We start from the raw sequence: 22,389 nt of genomic DNA on the forward strand, positions 1-22,389 counted from the left end.
GTTATATATATATATATATATATATATATATATATATATGTACATATAAATCCGTATTCATGCTACCTTCAGTCCTGCACATGATTATTGAGTTCTAAGTATAAGGATTTAGAATATCTTCAGAAATAAATGCAACTGAAACAATTTATGTATAATCATAAAACAGGTCAAAAGTGATTGAAAAGTGTAAGAAGCTTCTGTATGGCTTCAAGAAATGTTTAGAGGCTGTCATTGTTACCAAAGGTTCTGCAACCAAATATTAGTAAAGGGTGCCAATAATTGTGTCCAGCGTACGCTTTGTCTGTATTTTTAATGTCACTATTAACGTCTTCTTTTGTTGTTGTTCAATAACTTTTGTATTGTCTTTAAAATATTCTGATTATACAAAATTGGTTAATTTGCACTGATTTCTGAAGTTATTCTAAATTCTTTACTCACATTTCAGGGTTGCAAATTCTGACCAGAACTGTACTTGCATATTAGTACTTGCACTTTCTTTTCTGTGCAATACATTACTAAATAAATTCAGCAATAGCACTAAAACTAATTTGAACCCTTGACTTGATATGAGAGCCGGCCCGAGCCTTTTGGGGGCCCTAAGCAGAATTCGATTTGGGGGCCCCCCCCCACTACGCGAAGTCCCCTGTGCTTGACAATTATTGACACAAATGTCACGCAATAATGATACATTATAAATGAATACAGTGAGGTTATGTATTAATACAAAATAAATAAAAAATAAAAAATAGATGCCTACTTAAATAAAAAAGTTGAAACTTTTACTTTACTCTTTTACTAACTCTTTGAAACTTCTTAAAACAAACTGTCTCAAAATGTATATAAAATAAATTATTTGCAAAACATAATGACAAAACTGAGAAATCAGAAACATAATAAGGAAAAGGGTCCAACAATGACAATTATTGTTGAAAACTGTAAAAAATATTATTATTATTTCTCTACTGTCTCAATACAGTGTAACTGTCCTCAAAATCTTTTTTATTATTATTATTGTAACAGACTTTGTTGGATTGTACATGACAGAATCCAACAAAGTCTGTTACTATAATACCGGTAATGTACTGGCGCTCGTTGTATGTGTGTATGCAATCTATTTTTCCCCTTGGGCCTTGCCGTAGATAGGAATGGGTCGTGCGCACTTGGTACTGGAGTGTCGCGGGTTTCTGGAGTTAGTGATCTGATGTGTGGTATAATAAAGTGGAGAAGAGTTCAAACTGCTATGTTTATTATTTATTCAAACTGCTAACCTTACACCTAGAAGGTTAAGTTCCCCAGCGGCTATTTTCTCCAACTTAAACCGATACCGTGACTATGCGCAGTTGCGCACGAATTGTCTATGCACTTGCGAGGTGACTAGATTATGCGCATGACTTAAACGCTGGCAGACACAGCAGCAGTTGTTGGCAGGTATATTGATCATGAAATCAGAATTTTCTTGTCTTGAATTATTCATTCATATTCATTCATTAATTTATGTCACTTGTTTAAGTCATCTAAAAACAAAACAAAAATTTAAACTCGATTGGGGGGCCCCCTGGTGGCCAAGGGTCCCCAAGCAGCCGCTTAGTTCGCTTATCCCTCGGGCCGGCCCTGCATGATATAGTGCCACAATCTAGTTGAGCTACAAGAACTACTATTAGGAGGTACAGGGCTGTTGAATGCTTGATTCTGATTGGTTGAGAACGTTCTAAGGTGTGCAATTATATTCAGGGAAACGCACGGCTAAAGTAGTTCCAGGCAGGTCTTGACCGCATTACAGTTCCATATCACTTCGCTTAGTAAACTGTAATAACGGAAAATAGGATACAATTCATAACAAGAAAAAACATGCAGCCCATGCGCTTGATCTGCAATTTTCGATGTCTAACTTCACAATCAATGGAAACATGCAGTTTAATTTTAATAAACAAAGTATATAGTCCTATATAGTCAAAATAAAATTAAACTGAATAGGCCTATATAAATAAATTGATAGTTCTGCTGCACGGGTTTTCGTAATTATTGCAGCTAATAGGATAACAAATAAATAATCATTGATAGGCCTATAGCCTACTTGTTAATAGGACTTTGTGTTTCATTTACTACTGTCAATATTAGGAAAAAAAACATGAACGAACTAATTAAAATGAATTGAATTAATTAATAAATAATAACATTGAAGCACAGCTCTCTCTCTCTCTCTCTCTCTCTCTCTCTCTCTCTCTCTCTCTCTCTCTCTCTAATAAATGCATTAATAACTGCATAAAGCCGGGGACACACTTATTGTAAGGCCGGTTATGAATGTAATTTGATACTTTGTTATGATTGATCATGCCCAAACGCGTGTTCAGCGCGTTCAGTCTGTGTTTAAAATCTGCTGCAGTCGATGGAAACAGATGTTTCAGCCAGTCGTTATGTCCAGCATTAGTCTGCTATCAGTGGCTCAAACCTCCGTTACTAGGCTAACTCTAAAATGACGTTTTGGAATTAGCAACGGAGGCGTGGGATTAGATGCGCAATAAATTAGTCCTACATACAAGAGCGTTTTAATGACAAAAACTTTACAAACGTCTTGAAATACATAATTTGAACAATTTTTCGATGTGTGGTAACTGTAGTATAAGCGGAATAATTGACTTTAGGCCGTTGAATTATTAGAAAAATAATCCACACCGAGGTGTAACGGCCACTCCGCTTCGCGACCGCATTACACCTCGGGTGTGCATTATTTTTCTAATAATTCAACGGGCTGTCGTCAATTATTCCTTACTTGGTTGATATCCTGCATTCATCTTCTTATGATCTCCAGAGGTGGTATGATCCTATAGTGTAAATGCATGGTTGTTCAAGCCACATGTGAATTTTACTCCTGCCAAAATGGCACTACTTCAGCATAGCCATTTCTGGGATGAGAGCAATAGGAGTGTTTTTCTTCAGCAAAGCAGACCTCTATTGCCTTTATACTCCAATTGTTGAAGTAACCACCTCCTGTTTTTAATTTTCCTTAGCCATATCAATTGCACCAACATTTTGTATCCCCAGATTATCACTACCAGAAGTGGTCTAGTTAAATTTCCATATAAATACCAGGACTATATTATTGTAAATGGAATGTGCAAACTTAATCAGCAACCTGAGTATTGAAGTCTATTCTGTTCAATGGCCAGGGGCCTATACTATGAAGCCGGTTTAGGTGGCTAGCCAGCTATGTTTCAGTTTAATTTGTGTCAACCCTGGGTTTTAGGGACCATGAAAGTGGTTTGGCTTTTAGCAGTGTTCATCGCCATAGTAATTTACGCTACACAGCTAACCTGGTCCGGGGCAGGTTATATTCTAGTTAAGAGGTTGCAAACTAAACTTGGACCAATCAGCTGTGAGCAAAGTGACACATGTCGTCTGTGATAAAGTCACTCCACCTGTTTCTACTCCAAATTAAAGGTCACTACATAGCAAATGATTTTTACAGACAAAATTGTCTGGTTTTTAGTGATGCTTATTTAGAATAATAAATTTGTATGATTTAGATATTATTTATGTAATTATTATACCCTTTATCAATCACACATGTACAATTTTAGTTAATCAATTATTATTACGCAGTTTAAATGAATAAATATATAAAGGTAATATAAATACGCTTTAGCATCAATAGATGAAGCTATAAATTGACTACATGTGAGCTTAAATCTTCAATTCTCTCTATACCTTTATCAGCTGTATAAAATAACTTCACAACTTTTACTTGCACTGATATACAGTAGCAAGACTTTTTCTTTTAGTTGTCCTCTTTCATAGACAGCTGTTTCTCCTTGCTGTGTAAATTTGTTTAAATTCTTAATATTTTAATACTTTTATTTAATAAGTGAATTGCGCTGCTTCTCTCGCGAGAAATTAATCTCAGTTTCACTCTTTCTCAACGTGTGATTGGCTGTTCGCTACTGATGTCACACCTAAACTCCTAAACTCAGGATCAAAGCCTGAGTTGACAGAGAAAGTTGATGATCAGCATCATGGTACCAACAAAGCCTGGTTGGATTGGTTTGGTTTTGTCAACTCTAAACTAATCATGTAACCCTGAGTTTGTTCAACTACCATCATGGTACAAGCCTCTGGTCCGCTTAGTGTTCACATTGGCATTTTAACACTGAACCTAAAAATAGCGAATCTAAAGGCATAAGGATATTTTCACAAGCTGATTGGTTGGCTTATATTAAGTATATTTCGTGACAAAACTCACTGACCATCCAAAACAATTCTTTATTCTGGGATAAATGTGCTCGTTGTATGTGTGTAGATACATATGATGGTATTTTGATCAGCTGAGAACTCGTGAAGAGCTTATAAGATGTGTAAATGAGATAAAACAGCGTCAGGAATCCCTCCGTCACACAAATGAAGATCTGCTGTGAGCAGAAACGCGGTTCTGGTCCTGTACTGAACTGTGGTGGGAAACATCATGACTATGATGAGAAAAAAACCCCAGGTATGCTGGACCATTTTGTCCTTTTAGGGTCTCATCTAGTGACATCATGTCCTGTTTTCAGTGCGTGTTGTGTTCTTATTTCAGTCGAACCGCACCAGAGTTTGTTTGGAAGTGGACTGAGACTCATCTTTTCAGCGTCTCTGTCCGCTTGTTTGGTGGCACCAGGGTTCAGACGGCAGCGTTCACGCTTATTCAATTGAACCGCACTAACAGAGCAATCGCACCAGAGTTCGTTTTAATTGAACCAAACATGCCAAGTGTGAACACACCCTTAGACAGTCTTAACATAATTGTTACGTTTGTGCAACTGGTCCCTGAACTCTTGTCTCTTTATCTTCAGGTAGAGCAAAATGACAGCCCCTCCATCTCTGTTGTTCAGTCTGACTGCAATGGCTGTGGCTGTATCTTTGGTCTCCACTGGTGCTCCTACCACAAACTATGAAGATGACTGCCAATTGACACAGATTAAAGTCCCAGTGATCCTGGACGTAAGCACAGTGAGGCTTCAAAGCCCAGAATTCACTGCGGAAGATGTAAGTGAGCCAGGAGTGATGTGCGGGATTGAGTGCCAACGAAAGCTGCCAGAACCGAGGCCTGCAGAGCTGGAACGACTACTGTCTTATGAAACCATCTATGAGAATGGAACGCGCATCTACACCAAAATAAAACTAGAAGGGGTCTCGGATTTAAGAAACACGACCTCTTCCGTGGTCTGCAAGACGGGACACCTAAAACGCAGAAAACGACAGGTATATGGCATGGATGGGCGCTTTGTGATCACAGATAAACACTTCACCACCAATTACCCATTTTCTGCTTCAGTGAAGCTCTCTACGGGTTGCTCGGGCATCTTGGTTTCTCCAAGACATGTACTGACTTCTGCCCACTGTGTCCATGATGGCCAAGTCTATTTGAAAGGGACCAAGAGGCTCCGAGTGGGTATCATGAAGCTTCGCTCCAAAAGCAGGGGAGGACGCCGACAAGGAGGCAGGAGGAGAGGAGAAAAGAGGAGAGAAAGTGAAGATGTAGTCACTGTAGGACAACTCCTTCAAAAAGGTAGAGACAACAAAAGGAAAAGGAAGAGCCGTTTTAGGAGAGACACAGATTCAGACCAGTCCAGACAACCAGTTTTCCGGTGGACACGAGTCAAACTGACTCAAGTGCCAACAGGTTGGACAAGGAGAGAAGGCAATGAGGTCTCAGCTGACTACGATTACGCCCTTCTGGAGCTCAAACGACCCCATAAGATGAAGTTCATGGAGCTAGGAGTTGTTCCGGTGGTCAAGGACATCCCAGCTGGAAGAATCCACTTCTCTAGTTTTGATAAGGACCAATTAGGGAAAGTGGTCTACCGCTTCTGTTCGGTCTCAGAGGAGTCTAACGACCAGTACTGTGATGCGCAGAAGGGATCGAGTGGAGCCGGCGTGTACGTAAGGCTACGAGATCAGGTGGGAAAAGGGAAGTGGAAGAGGAAGGTGATTGGCGTGTTCTCTGGACACCAGTGGGTGGATGTCGATGGGATACAGAAGGACTATAATGTGGCAGTCAGAATCACACCCAGCAAGTATGCCCAGATATGCCACTGGATCCATGGAGATGCTAGTCAGTGTAAACTGGCCTGAAAAAGGTCGATTCAAGTTGAAGTAACTACATTAAACACATGCAACTTGTCAATAAGTCCTCAAGACTGCTGGGATGGTCTACTTGCAAACTTTATAACTGGTCATATTTGTGACCTAATGAAAAGTTCATGGCGAGTAGTCTTCAATGCCTTTTTTTTTTTCACAAGATGAAATTGGAGGCTACATCATTGCCAAAATTTGAGACTGTAGGCTTTGTAACCTCATGCTCAGGCCATGTTTATGTATAAAAGCCAACATCACCAGCTGAGGCCAAGTAGTCAACTACTGAAATGCAAAACAACTTGACATTCAGAACGATTTTTGTTTAAGTTCTTGAAGAGTTCACCAAATATGAAAAATGTCACCGGTTACACGAAGAGCCTGTTTTCCATAGAAGAAAAGTGGATGGTGATTCACACTACCTCTGAGAAAATCAATTGTGAACCGCTTAAAAGTTTTTAGAATAAAATTATGTAAATCATATGGTCTATTATGCTTTTTAAAGCCTGGCAGTATAAATCACCATCCAGTTTTTCTGCGTTGAAAGTTGTAACTCATATTTATAGCTTGAAATGAGTTAGTGGTAATTCATAACTGGTGTGATTGTTTTGGTCTTCTTGTATTTGTATTTATTTAATATTAAAATGCCGTTGTCTAATAAAGTCCATTCAGTTAAAATATTAAATTACAAAAGCACTAATTCATAAATGAGCATCAGCTTCTGTAGTTTTGATTCACACAATATATGGTTTTAGATATCTTTAACCACAACATTTTTACACCATTCTGGTTTATTTAGATTTTTTTGAAATGGCAGAAAAAGGAACATTTGTTACATTACACATGACAAATAGCCATGTTAACAGCAAAAAATAAGTAACGCAAACAAAGTGCACATTCTACACTAACAGCTCATCTGTTGGATCCAAATATAAATACAAAGCTGAGCGGAGTGACACCAGAACCAGCCAACTGATGATTTGATGCAGCTGGGCTTTAATCCTCCAGAGAGCCTGATTGGACAGCATCCTGGTAGGACGGCCCGCCCTCTTTCTGGTCCGGGTAGAGCTTGATAAGGTCGTCGATTCGGAGAATAGTGATGGCTGCCTCTGTGGCGAACTTCAGACTCTTGGTTTTGACCATTGTGGGTTCATACACTCCCGCCTGCTTGTTGTCTCTCGGCTTTCCATTTACCAGGTCCAAACCGATCCTAAGAGCAGACACACACACACACACACACACACACACACACACACACACACACACACACACAAATACAAATATACAGGGTTAAACAGAGTAATCCATCTATTTTTAAACTGCATTGGCTCTCGGTTTAATCCATAATAGGGCACAATAATTCCAGAGTATTGTCTGAACAAATCCCATCAATCTATAAAACCATTTGAAAAGCCATATGAAAGACATTTCAGGCAAGTAAACCAAAGCCTTACTTCTAAACACTACCATTTTAATTCCTGATTGTATGTTTGTCTGCTGCCTGACAGTGCAGTCGTATTTCTAAGTCCGGAACAGGTTCCCTGTGTGATGAGATGAGAGCGACACTAACCATTTGAGGTTCTTGCGTTCAGGGTTGACCTGAGCCTCGTTGTGGAAGGCTCTGAGTTTGGCCACCAGATCGGTGGAGTCCTGCGCAGCGTTCACTGCCAGAGTTTTAGGAATGATGAGCAGAGAGCGAGCAAATTCAGCAATCGCCAGCTGCTCACGGGAACCCTACACACACACACACACAATAGTTATATGCATACGATCAACTTCACAAGCAAATGATTAAAAAGCACAATTACCGTATATATTAACAACAGAGTACAACAGTAACCATGGTTTCCCTCCATAATATTGAAAAATAAACAGACTCTGCTAAAATTCCTGTTTCCATTGTAACATTGATTATGCTTTTCAGGATTGTAGTTTTAACAGTTCATTCAATTTAATTCAGCAAAAAAACAACAATGGTAACACTTTACAATAACGTTCATTAGTTAACTACCTTAGCATGAACAATAGTTCTTCAGTATTTATTAATCTTAGTTAATATTAATTTAAACATTTACTAAATACGTTATTAAAATCAAATGTTGTATTTGTTAACATTACTTAATGCACTGAACTAACATGAACAGATGTATTTTTATTAACTTACGAGCAATACATTTGTTACAGTATTTATTCATCTTTGTTAATGGTAGTTCATGTTAGTTAACACATTAACTATTGAACCTTATTGTAAAAAAAAATAATTTAAAAGACGCTGAAATCTGAATGAATTGTAAGTAGTCTGTTACAGATCACACACAGGCCTAGTGAGGGTTAATAAGTCTCAATGATAAACTATGCGTGTTAGTTTGGAGCAGGATGGATGCAGCTGTCAGCAGAGCTGTTTATCTGTCTCTTTCCACACTCACGTAACCGCACATGACATCCAACCGGCACGGCAGCAATTATAATGGGAGCGCGTTCAAACATGCAATCGCGCACAACACAGAAAAACAATAGAAACTGGTCTCAACTTCATTCGGACAATAAAAGCTTGCCTGTTGCATTTAGACATTTATATACCAGCTCCAATACAATATTGACTCGATGAACTTGATCCGAGCAGCAGTGGAGGACTGTTCTCACCATGCTTGTGGCGTAGTTCTCCAGATAGATGGACAGAGCCGCCTCGACAGCGCCACCTCCTGGCACCACTGACTTGGACTCCAGCACCCTCTTCACCACACACAGGGCGTCGTGCAGCGAGCGCTCCATTTCATCACACATGAAATCATTCGCCCCGCGCAAGATGAGGGAGGCACACGTACGTGCCTTTGTGCTGAAATACAAAGAGGGAAATTCATTTTTTCCAAAACCTTTTCAGGCCTAAAAACAAATTGCCATTTTACAATTCCATGACTTATAGTTATTCCACCTTTGATCTCTTTTTTTTAAATTAATTTGTATAAACATTTATTATTTCACTCACTTCTACTCCCTCAATTTATATAATTAAAAGTGATCAAGAAAAAATGCTGCAGTCATACATTTTACTTGTCAAAATACCAATTTATTGTCTTTCAGATTTTTTCAGATTCAGTAATGCTTTAAATCGATCAACAAGTCAATCGTTGGCGAATTAGACATTACTGGACTGTGATTTTTCTCTCCTCACATTTAACTAGCATAGTTTGTGCTGTAAAACTTAAGTGTGAAGAGACGTCCAGTTTATTTGTATAGCGCATTTCCCACACACACCCACGCTAATTGTTTTGCTTTTAATTCACTTAGGCTTGGTGTCTATAAAACAAATTGTAGTGCCATTTCATTAAAATTATTAAATTGTAAACATTTTATTTACTGTTAATTTACATGATTTCTGAATCTAATAATAAAATGCGATTTTTTTTACACCAACAACTTTTTTTCTCTCGGTGCAGTCTCTCATTTTGATTTGAGATTTATCTTCAGTGTTTTTTGGAAAATCTGTTTAATGGCATCTCTTCAACTTGAGACGTACAGATTATTCGGACAAAAAAACCATTTAGCGCTCGTTTCCAGGATAATGCTAGTGTAAACTAAAGTGACCAAAAGGTACCAGAAGTGATTTAATGAGCCAGACTATCCCTACACTGACTGTGTGGATTAATCTCTGGAGGACGTAACAGGCACGCATCCTAAACACACATCTTCAGAATCCAGCTAATATCAGTAGGAGCGTTTCCATTACAGATTTGCGCAAAACTTTTGCGATTTGTTCTAAATGTTGACAAAAAACGATTGCGAAATGACGCCGTTTCCATTAACCGGTGTTATGCGACTAAAACGTCATTTTTTACTCTCGCGATAAGTCATTCCAAAAATCATGGTGACGGATGTTGGTAGGTTCACGTATATCCCAGCCACTGCCCTGCCCATTATCATTAATCGAAGGAGACGTATGCGTGTTATCCAAGCATTAATGATAAGGAAATACCCTTATATGTGGAGTTTCTGGGTGTATCTCCCTCATTTCTGCTTCGACGTCTTGATTGTGGAATTTCTTTGAGGTTTAGAATCCAGTATTCCTGTAATTATTTTGTCTTTTATGAATTTAATAAAGAACTGTCTCGTATTCTGTCCAAACACAGCGCGTCTCTACGTCAGGTGACCTGTAAATGTGCAAAAGCGGTTTCCATTGCAGTTTTGCGAAATATTCCTTTTTTTGAATTGCCTGAAAAACCACCTGAACGTGAGCGTAAAAACTCATATATCGTAAAAAGGTTTTCGCGAAATTGACGTGTTTCCATTGGGCGTATTTCAATTTGCACAATTTGAAGGGTAATGGAAACTCCGGTCCTGATGACGGAAAAGGAACATGATCTCACTTTTTGACAAGGATGAGCTCGTCGTCACACACTCTCTCCTGCACCACCTCCTCGGCCTGACCCAGCATGGCCACCTCGAACGTCTCCTCTCCCTCCAGGTTAGACAGAGATGAGCAAACAGTGGCTGTAGGGAGAAAACACCAACATTGAGAATAAAACACCTTGAAGAAAAGAAGGGCTAAACCTAAGCTTAAGTGTAGTCAGCTGACCGCCGGTTGCTTTGGCGATGCGTTTGAGGTCCTTCTTGAGCACTCTCCTGACAGCCATGGCTCCCACATCTACAAAGTACTTCAGACACATGTCATCAATGCCTCCGGTGGCCAGAATCACGTTTGCCCCCGACGCCAGGATCTTCTGAATGCGCTCCTTTGTGATGTCTGATTCCCTGAGGAACAGATGCAGAATTGCACATTTATAGTGATCGCTTAAGACCTCAAATCATGACAGCGGTGTTTCCCCATTAATAACCTAGACTCCTACTGCAATTATCTAGTTTGTCCTACCACAATTTCATAATAAAAAACTGGAAAAAAAAACAACAACAACAACAATTTCAAATCATTTAAAAGTTCTCTAACGCTGTATTTTGCACAAATTGCTTTGGCAAAGTAACAGTCAAATTAACTAAAAAGCAATCAGCTTATGTTTACCAGGTGACAGTGAATGCAGCGAAATCCATCTTCTGCATGTTCTGTGAGTTTAACATGCGTTTGGGAACGAAATGTGTGCCTGTTACACTTCATTTCCCAACATTATTGTGGACAGATTGCAGGATTTCACTAGATTTGAAATGAGATGCACTTGTAAACCTGTCTTCAAAGAAACAGCAGTGTTCTGCCAAAATAAAAGGAGGATCAAGGTCCAACCCCTATAGTGTCACAAAATCCACTGGGGAAACCTTGTGACAGTCTTACTTCAATCAGAAATAATTGAGAGGTGGCACTTTCCAAAAACAGATCAGAAATCAGGGCCTGAAAAGTTTTTACTAGTGCTAATACAGTATATACTGTATATTAATATTTCATTACAGAAACTGATTAAAGTAACTAAACCAGTACCTAAGGCTGCATTAATTTGATTAAAAAGACAGTAAATAATTTTAATATTGAGAAATATCATTACAATTTAAAAATAACAGTTTTCTGTTATTTCTATGATGGTAAAGCTGCATTTTCAGCATCATTACTCCAGTCTTCAGTGTCACGTGATCACAGGGCTCGACATTAACGCTTGTCCAGGACAAGTGGATTTTTTTATGGGACAAGTAAAAGAGAATTTTACTTGCCGGACCGGACAAGTAGCCTGATTAGAACATCAATAACAAAAATATACAAATAACTAGAGAATCACTAAACCAAGAGAATGATTCTGATTTTATTATATTTATTGTAAGTTGCGATCGATTGTGGATAATGTATTACTGAAGGAAAGGTTGCGCTGTTGACGCGCACGCAGCCTCTCAAGGAGAAATCAACACAAATGAGCACACACACACACACACACACAGTTAACAACATACTTTTTTTAATTTTTAACATATGTTAAGCAACCTCAATTATTTTTCTTGAACACCATCACGATTGAAAATGTGACATTGATTTCCTACAACAGTTCAATAAACAGTTAAAATTAAGTCACTTTCATTTTAGGTGCAATATTGCCTGTTTTTGTTCTGTTTCAGCAGCGAAAATAGTTCCACACAAAAATCACAGCAGAACCACGGCGCATCTCACAGGAACACTCAACCTGTTTTCATTACTGAATGATTCAGCGTTTTGAACGAATCATTTGAGTCAAAGATTCAATGACCCATTAATAAACATCAGTCTCATACTTGAATGAATCAACCGTTTGAACGAATCGTTTGATTGAATGAATCAATGACTCACTCATTAAGACGGTCGCCTGCCACCACCTACTGGCGGTTTAGTGTTATGTTTAAAAGTAGTATCATTCTTTCCAACGTTTCTTATTTGTATATTTAAATCAATTTCATAACATTAATTTATGCAATTGTAATTTTTCAGTGTAAATGATTTAATGTGATCAGCCCTACCTAGGGTAACAGCCCTATAGTGTTTTATTATTCTATATAATTTAATTTATTGATCAAATTAAGGAATTTAAAATGAAAGATGAAGCATACATTTAATAAGATTGGGGGAGGAGATGCCCTTTAAAGGTGTAGATATTACAATATGCCGATTTAAATATCAAAGCTGATTGAACACTGATGAGAATATTGCTTCAGAATAAATAAATAAATCAATAAAAAAAATCCAGACAATCAACTTTTTTACTCGAACAAGTGAATGACAGATTTACTTGTTCGAAGGACAAGCACATGAAAAGGCTTAATGTGGTGCCCTTGATCCTTCAGAAATCATTCTAATATGAGGATTTGATGCAAGAAACATTTCTGATTATTATCAAAACAGTTGTGCTGCTTCATATTGTTGTGAAAACGAATGTGTTTACTGTTACTTTTGTCCAATTTAAATGCATTCTTGCTGAATAGTAAACGTAAATAGTTACGTTTTGAAACGTAAAAAGAAAAAAAAGTTACATTTTAGTGGTAACATTTAGTGGTATACATACATTTATGTTGCACAGCCCAAAAACCAAACAGAGACAAATGCATATACGAGTAAGAGTTATAACCATAGATGTTTGTTTTTTTACCTCTGTCTGATTTGGTCCAGTTTCTCTGGATCATTGATGACCACCTGAACACCCATCTTCATCTTGGTTTTCTGCAGGCTGAAGTCCAGACAGGCTATCTTGGCATTGGACACACGCTTTACCATTCCTAAACAAATAACCAGACATTTTACTACACCGTCACACTAATATATACTATGCAAACGGCAATAAAACAAGCAGCAAACAGACCTTGCGATCCGACGGTGCAGTTAAGAGCATATCCGTTGACGAGGAAACTCTCTTTCTGGCTGCGCCCGTGAGCCTTCAGCACATTGACGGAGTTGATGGGATAGCGAGCCACACCTTTACCATCAACAAACTTCACAGCCAGGGCAGCGTCCACCACCATATTAGCAAAAAAATCAGCATCACTAACACAACGTCAAAGAACAACATCTCATTTCAAATGATAAGTCTATGCGTATCAATCTCATTTTATGCAGAAGGGAAATGCAGACTCTATGACTGTACAAAACATTTCATTATTAATTACACTTGAAAGCAATTTTTACTGCAAATCCCAAAAAGTGACTGAGCGCAGCCAAAGACCTTATTCACAGCAGAGCCATCTGCTTTTAAACACCAATGAAAATAATGTTGTGAGGGATAGACATACATCTCTTCAGGTATTTTCATAATAGATTATATTTATAATGCAATACTAATTTGACATACACTGTACAGAATACTATAAAATAATATCTTTTCTGTCTGATTTTTTGATCTGAAGCCACATCAGAACACAGAAGGTTATTTAAAACACTCGATTTGTGGTATACACAAAGCCTAGTTTGGAGCCAAAAATGGTTTTAATCTCAAAAGTTGTCATGTATTTATGGTGTGCTAAGCTAACATGCTAGCTAGCCCTAAGATGCACATGCCACCCAGCCTAACTTTACAAAATTGTTAAGCCATTCATAAAAATAAATATGACAATTATTTCTGACTTTACAATAAACTGGCAATTGTTTGCTTTCAAATGAGGGGCTGTTTACACGACACTATTTTCAACTAAACCCGTACAACTTTATGAGTTTTGACCCTGCATTTACATGACAACGGCGTTTTGTGTGCCTGAAAACACACTGTAGAAAACGGGTTACAAAGTTTTTGAATACAGTCTCCATGTTATCAACAAAAACACTAATCTCTGAAGACGATGACGTCATGCACATGCGTATTACGTGTTCAGCCTGGCAGCAGAATACAACGTTTTTAATAGTTTTTAGGGAATGTTTTGACAATGATGTCGTCTGTACGTGGAAAACTGAAAGGAACAACTTCTCGGTTTTAAGCATTTCGCTGTCGTGTAAACGTACCCTGAGACCATACTTATGCTTTTAGAGCAAAGGGTTCATGAACTGTATCTGTTTTGGTTTGAGTATGCTATTTCTGGGATTTTTTCAAAAGCAGCCTAACAAGTTAAGACTGCATTTAACTCATTTAGAACTGTGCTTGTGAGAATACTCGACAAAACAGGCACTTTGGCATAATTTTGTGTGTTTTTGTCCGTTCAAGCAGTGCGTTGTGTGGGCCAGTACCGCACTGAGTTCTCTTTTGTGTCTTATCACGCTTGAATGGTTAGATGAAAAAAATAAAAATAAAAAAACACATAAATAAGTGCATGGTCATAATGTAACGCTAGCCAAAGGATGACGAGGAAAAAACGAATGTTGGGTTAAATATTTTTAACCAAAGATAAAACCACACTATGAAACACAATGTACAGTGAGCAGCACAACACAGAGGATACACTCCAATGATCTTAGAAGACATGGATGTCTTGGCTGCATTGATGAGACACTCTCTGCCCAAGTCATCTGTGGCGATGGTCAGATTCTCATTGATGTATCGGACCGCCTCCCTATGAACCACAGCAAATCACACCGATAAATGCAAATGTCCTGCTTAATCATGCTTACACAAAACGGCACAGGAAGTGTTTCTTACTTGCAGGCCAGTCTGTATCCACTGATGATGGAGGTGGGGTGAATCTTCTGCTTGACAAGCTCGTCAGCACTCTTCAACAGTTCAGCAGCAATGATCACCTACACACACACACACACACACACACGAGGGGTTTACACAACACAATCCTACTCTGAGATCCAATCATCATTGTCTAATGTACTGTCAGACATGTGGAGGCCGCAGAGGAAGACCTGCATGTCCCACAGTTTACGACAGACAGTTTCTGTGTCCTGTTAGCATAGCCACACACTGACACAACCCAGATGGATGGCACTATAACAGGAAGAGTTTTTATATAACAGACACTCATCTTAAGTAAGAAACGGCTCACCACTGATGTCGTGCCGTCTCCGACCTCCTTGTCCTGCAGCTCAGCGAGTTCACACAGGACCTTGGCCGCCGGGTGCTCCACCTCCAGCAGCTTCAGGATGGTGGCCCCGTCGTTGGTGATGGTCACGTCCTGAAACACACATCCACCGGCATTAGCAAACAAACCAGAAACATGTCATCTGTGTGGATGCTAGTCTTGATTGAAAACAATGGGTCTTCAATTCAATCAACAAAATCTTTCAGTCTATGCAGTTTTTAGTTGAAAAACCTTACCAAACAATATTTGTAGCACACCTCTCATTCAGGAATCGTAAAAAAGCTTTGTGCTTTACATTTAATGCAAAAAGTCTATCCATTTTACAACTTAACTCGAACAATAAATGTGGTTTTGGAACGCTAAGCCGCATCAGTTCCAGCAGAACATCTCATCGCCTCTCTTTACTAGGGGTGTAACAATACATCGATAAGGATCGATGCATCGTATCGTTAGACGCTTGATTGATGCATCGATGTCACGCGTAAAATATCGGTATATGGTACCTATATTTTGACACTCTCCATATCCTCATGTAACTTCCGCCAAAGCGCACATTTTCGTTTACTCACTATACTGTCTGCCGGTGTGTCCTTAAAACGTTAGTTTTCGAAATAGACGCCTGACAAGATTGACTGAACCCTAAACAGGTTGTGTCACAAAAGCCGGTTTTGTCCACTGTTAAGGCATCGCGAGTTCATGTTTTACAGCAGAAACCGACAAGCACCCTTGTTGTTTGTGAACAACTCGATAAGCCAATGCGTAGTGTTCAGGTCATGTGACAAGGCTGTTAGTCACTTCGAAAAGACGCGCTAGCTGAGAGGAGTTTCATCAAAGCGGACTATAAGAGATCAAGGGTGGATAATTTCAACGAACTTGATGAACCCGTGATATTTTCTTCAGGGCGTAAAAGGAAAATAAAAGCTGAAACTATTTCAGGTAAGCTTGCTAAAGCAGCACGTTACAGTGGTGAGGGAAAAGCTCCCTGTACTGCGTAATCACAACAGTTAAGTTTGTCAGGCGTCTATGTCAGATGAGGAGATTAACATTACGAAGATTAACCGAGTGTTTTATTATACATCATAGAAATTACTTGTTTTTTTTTACTCTGAAACAAGAAATATGGAGTTAACTGCTTTTGCCAAAACAACGATTTTGAGTAAAAAACAAACTTTTAATATATATATATATATATATAAACATACTTTCAATGAACTTTGATTTAAGTTACCTGTATTTTTTGAGTTATTAATAAGAGTAATTTATTTTAATTAATTCCAAGTAATATCAGTCAAACTGTAATAATAATAATTAAGTAATTAACAATTATGTAATAATTATATATATACACGTTTAATTACGGTTAAATAAATAATTATATAATTATTACTTAAAACAACCCAGCTGCAGTTTGACTGATATTATTTGAAATGCATAATTTTTTTTAATGAATTTTCGATTATCGTATGATTTATGAAAATGAACAAGAACGGAGTTCACTGCTTCTGCAAATTAACACTTCTGTTTTAAATGTCCCAATTGGGAGAGAGTGTGCAATTTTCAAAGAGTTTAATTAAACGTTCAAGGGTTAGTTCGCCCATTTAAGACATGAAGTTGTATGCAATCCTTACCAGCACTATAGTGTATACACACTGACCCACTCTGTAGTCTCCTCCCTGGTCAGAGTTCTGGCCGCTGGAAGTTTTTCAATAAAGTACTCCCGGTTAGTTTCCGGGGCCTCAAAACTGTGCGTTTTTACGTGAAAAAATGATTTGCGTTTCAAAGCTTGATTAATTTATCACTCAAAAAACACGCCGGTCAAAATTCATACCTCAGTTTTAATCGGCACTATTTTCCTTCCATTTCTATCAATCCGCGCTGCTGTCAATGTCAACAGTGCGCACGTTCTGATCAGCTGTTCCACAGTGTTTACACAATCGATTACGAAACGACGTAAAAAGTAGAAAATGAACGATGGTGCGAACTTGTAAATTTCCAGGCTGTGACCACAAGAATGTGCCGGGATCACCGTTCAGATTCCCATGATTGGCGTGTTCTCTGGACACCAGTGGGTGGATGTCGATGGGATACAGAAGGACTATAATGTGGCAGTCAGAATAACACCCAGCAAGTATGCCCAGATATGCCACTGGATCCATGGAGATGCTAGTCAGTGTAAACTGGCCTGAAAAAGGTCGATTCAAGTTGAAGTAACTACATTATGAATTAACTATATTATAGAATGTCCACCTTTTTCCTACGCCCTGTGACACTTTGCACGAATTATGTGAGTAAATTTCGTTAAGCTGTAAACAATCAGTGAAAGGTTCACTCTATGAACGCAAAAAGCATTTTCAAAAACTGTACAAGATGACATTATTCTTCTAAAAGCAATTACTGCCACAGACCAATATTATTTGACATTATTGTATTCTATTTAAGTGGAACATCCCCGAACCGGAAGTGTCTCCTGTAATCATTGGCGGCCTTACCTATGTTTCACCCGTTTCAATTGAAACGGGCCCCGTCCTCCAAGGGGGCCCCAAAAACACCGGCAAAAATCCCATTCATTATCTCCATAGGATATTGATTTTCAGCCATAATGTCTAAACCATCCGAGGTAGACTGACCACAAGCTACGAGATTTACCTCCCCCGCGAACGGCTTAAGTGATCTGAAGCATAATACCGGTAGTTTATTTGTTTATAAATTGGCCTTTTTTGCCGTTAAGTTAAAATGTTATTTTGAGCAGGAAAATATTTTTTAAGAGGAAAATGAAACGTAGCCTACATATGCAAGTGGTGCTGAAAAACGAAAAAGATATTGGACAACAAAAGAAACGCTTTATTCAGTCTACCAAAAGTGACCTCTTTCTTTGGTCCAGGCGAGATGACAACATCGCTGGACAAAGATGATCTTATCAGGGCATTCTCAGCACTCAAACACAGAAGGGTGGATTTCTAAAAAGGGCTCAGGTGAAGTCTACGCTAGGCTTGGGCGGTATCCAAATTTTGATACCGTCAAACCTCCTCCCTATTTTACCGGGGTATACGGTATTACCGTGACGAATTAAAAATTATGACATAAGGCTCAGACAGCGTCACCAAACTGTTGGCTTGTGACTACACCGTTCAGAAACTGAATACCAGATCGGGCAAAAAAAATAATAAATCAAGGCCAACCCGTGCACGTTGTGTCTGATCCCGGCTGACGGCATTAAATGTAATATGAGCCGTAGCCATATTTAGACTCGACAATTTTTAATACGTGGGCCGTTATAATATGGTGGCGCCAAATAATTTTTTAACCCAGGTGCTGAGGGGGTGGAATATATAAATACTATTTATAAATGAGCAAAAATGTGACAATTAATAATATTTAATTATTTTAATTATGAAAATTGTATTCATTTTATTAATTAATTTAAATTAAATTAACAAGCAACAAGCAAGAAGTGCATTTGTAAATCCGGTGACACGCGTCCATGGATTTTTATTAATACAACTTTTCTGTCAGTGCTGCAAAGATTAAGCTGACGATCGCCATCTCCTAGTGAACGTGCATATATAGAGAGAAATGCTATTCATGGATTACATAATCAGAAGGTATAGGCTAGCCTTTTTCTTTTCCTTTTGAATTGTTTCGTTTAAAGAAATTGACGATTGATATCTCCGTAGTGAACGCGCCTATAGAGAGAAATGCACATCATGGATTAATCAGAGAGTATGCTGCCTATATTTCTTTTCCTTTTGAATTGTTTCGTTTACAGAAATTTGTATAATCGCCATCTCCATAGTGAACGATAGAGAGAAATGCACATCATGGATTACATAATCAGAGAGTAGGCTAGCCTATTTCTTTTCGTTTTGAATAGTTTCGTTTAATTTGATGATCGCCATTTCCGTATGAACGCGCATAGAGAGAAATGCACATCATGGATTACATAATCAGAGAGTAGGCTAGCCTTTTTCTTTTCGTTTTGAATTGTTTCGTTTAATGAAATTTCAAGCTTTATTTAGATATCTGTCATGTCTGTGAGACATACACTGAGTTTCAGTTAATTTATGATGAGATTTCAATGCAAGTGACCGCGGCGCGCCAGCGCACGATCATGTCATGATTATGTTGTCTGCTTTATTTGATTCTTATTTATTATTGGTTGATAAAAAAATTATTAAAATTAAGATACAATTTATACAAAACGAAATTCACTTTAAAGAAAGGCCTTTTACAGAATGAAACTTAATTAAGTGGTCAATGACTGACTCCCGATGCATCCCATCTTACTCGTGCTGTTCAGTTTTCATTATCAACGTAAAAAAAATTACATTATAATATTTTAACAAATATAAACTAATGCGCTTAATGAACTCGGGGCAAAATGCATCCTCGCAGCAGTGAGTGGGTGGTTGTTTCGGAGATGCGACATTAGGTTAGAGGTGTTTCCATCTCTCGCGGTCACCTTTTTTATTGCAACATTTACAAATTGCCTCGTCAGTATTTACCGCCTCTCCCTTCTCTCTCTCTCTCTGTCTCCTCCACACTGTCACTTGATGACAACTACAAAAGCATTTTTAGGTATTGAATAAATTATATGTATATATTATATATAAGTGCCGGTAATGCCGGTATTGAAACTGATACCGTTGCTATTTTAAGACCCCGCGGTATACGATATTACCGTAATACCGCCCAACCCTAGTCTACGCCCGCCGCCCGGTGAGCTCAGCTGTCCACGGACGCGGAGCCCATCATTGTAAAGTTATTTATGTTCGGTTCAGTGTCAGTCAGACACGTTTTCTTCTTTGCTTTTGTTAATAATTTAAGTTGAGGGGATGTTTGAGCTGTTTATTTTATGTCAGCCCAGACAGCTGAAAATATACTGCGCTAATCAAATTAGCTGTCCGTGAAAGGGCGAGGCTTATTCCAACGTAAAACGCTGTATAATTTTATATAGTTTTAATCAAATAAGTTTGGATAACTTCTATGTTGAGCTGCCTGTTCTTGAAGCTGAAAGTGCACGTAATAAAATAATACACCATTGAAGCAAACCAACAGGAATCCTTGCTTTTTCTGCTCTATTATGTTTTATATGAGTAGGGCCCCATTTTAGTTATTGAAATGGGCCCCCGAATGCATAAGGCCGCCACTGCCTGTAATCTAAACGCATTAAGGCTCGTGATGAGGAAGCTGGATGAGACTGAACATCACTCTGACAGGGGGAAACGTGTTTAAACTTACACCAATGTCATCCACCAACATCTTGTCCAGTCCTACGGGACCGAGGGAGCTCTTGACGATGTTAGCAATGGATGCAGCGGCCATGACTGCAAATGAACAAAAACAATATCAGCATATGAATATTGAACTTTTCTGCTCAACATGATTATGCAGACAGTTGCCTGCAATCAGAAACCGTTACAGCGTACGTTTTTTTTTTTTAATTCGAAGTTAAAATGCAAAAGGTTAGAGAAGCGTAACCAAGTCATGTAGGAGTTTGTTTATGTCGTCTGGGCTTATATATGCAGTTTATAGACTACATTATGGCCTTAAAAACTGACACTAAACGGGGCGTGGATGCAGCATCACACAATAGCAGAAGTCTTCAGTTACCAAAGCTATGTACATCGATGATAATATGCATGTATTACAAATCTTTCTTCCACGTTACTGCAAACCAGGACTTTTCCCCATCACAGCATCACTCATGCTTTGATTCATCCGTCTGATAAAGTAGCACACATGCGTAGCTATATCAGTGATGGATGATCTAACGTCACTGGGTCAAGAAACACAATCACTGTACCGACAGCGTGCAGACCAAAGAAATGAACATAATAACGACTATAGAAGAGAGTGAATACGTCTTTTGTTGTAGGTTCAGTTTTAAACACACTGGTTCCTCTGAGCCGCACGTGCTGCTCGAGACACCGGCCGCAACAGCTCTTCCGGTTAAAACATCCCCACATCGGGCCAGTTATCACGTCGCTTTGTTTTACTGTGGTCAAACATGCTCCCGACTCACCGTTTTGAGCCCTGACGGACTCGCCGGTCGTCCTCTGGCCGAGCACGGTTAACGGACCCTCTGTCATAGACATGTTGGACTGGAGAGAAGAATGGAGACACGCGCGCTGGGTTATGGGTAGGTGCGCGCGGGAGGGGCGCGCGTGGAAAGTTCCAGATCAATCCTGATAAACAGCTTTCTTTCAGTTCACACTCACATACATGAGCGGCTTAACCTCTCCAAAGACTCGACTCTACACACTGATGTCTATAAAGAGCAATACAGCCACACAGATTAATCCAAAGACCGTTAGAGTTCGAAAAAAAACTACAATTCCCCGTTTTAATGTGGTAATTCATTCGATGGTTTTCGTTAAGGCCTTTCCTAAGATTGAGGGACATCTAGTGGACTGGGGGAGAGCAGCGGCAGTTAGTGATGAGAGAAACGACTCTTTTCAAAGATTCGAATCAATTGAACCAGTTTGCTTTACAAAATGATTCACAGGCTAGAAGCATTTGTTCGAAACGCCACACGCTGGTGACCCCTGCTGGTCAGAACAGTGGAAATGCAACAACTCAAGCCAAACATGCATAAAAACACCTTCTACAAACCCATTACAAATGTTTATTGATAGTAAAATCTATCAAACGCAATTAACTAATCATCTAATACAACCCCAAATCAGAAAAGTTGGGACATTTTGTAAAATGCAATAAAATCAAGAATCTGTGATTTGTTCGTTCTATTTAACCATTTATTAACTGACAAAAGTACAAAAAAACGTTTTCCAATGTTTTCACTGACCAACATAATTGTATTTTGTAAATATGAACAAATTTTGATTTTGATGGCTGCAACACACCCCAAAAATGTTGGGA

The 22,389-nt window shown here is 38.7% G+C and overlaps 2 protein-coding genes across 2 annotated transcripts in view; one reads left to right on the forward strand and one right to left on the reverse strand.

Annotated features, from left to right (window-relative positions):
- The window catches only part of LOC143733277 (inactive serine protease 35), a 7,294-nt gene extending 504 nt beyond the window's left edge, over positions 1-6,790 (forward strand). The window contains exon 2 of the mRNA XM_077224906.1: positions 4,824-6,790. Within this exon, the coding sequence (XP_077081021.1) occupies positions 4,834-6,105 (1,272 nt within the window). The 5' untranslated portion in view covers positions 4,824-4,833 and the 3' untranslated portion in view covers positions 6,106-6,790. The remainder of the gene's footprint in view (positions 1-4,823) is intronic.
- Positions 6,791-6,878: 88 nt separating this feature from the next.
- On the reverse strand, positions 6,879-21,897 carry tcp1 (t-complex 1). The gene is made up of 12 exons (XM_077224905.1): positions 21,533-21,897; positions 20,749-20,834; positions 15,475-15,603; positions 15,123-15,220; positions 14,926-15,036; positions 13,362-13,543; positions 13,152-13,278; positions 10,679-10,854; positions 10,470-10,593; positions 8,749-8,941; positions 7,676-7,839; positions 6,879-7,315 (listed from the first exon to the last, which is right to left on the reverse strand). The coding sequence occupies exons 1-12, from the start codon at positions 21,603-21,605 to the stop codon at positions 7,102-7,104; spliced, it is 1,677 nt and encodes a 558-aa protein (XP_077081020.1). The 5' UTR covers positions 21,606-21,897; the 3' UTR covers positions 6,879-7,101.
- Between the last annotated feature and the right edge of the window lie 492 nt (positions 21,898-22,389).

The sequence above is a fragment of the Siphateles boraxobius genome, unplaced genomic scaffold, assembly GCF_051911475.1.
Source record: "Siphateles boraxobius isolate OS27281-9 unplaced genomic scaffold, OSU_SipBor_1 94, whole genome shotgun sequence".
Lineage (NCBI taxonomy): Eukaryota > Metazoa > Chordata > Actinopteri > Cypriniformes > Leuciscidae > Siphateles > Siphateles boraxobius.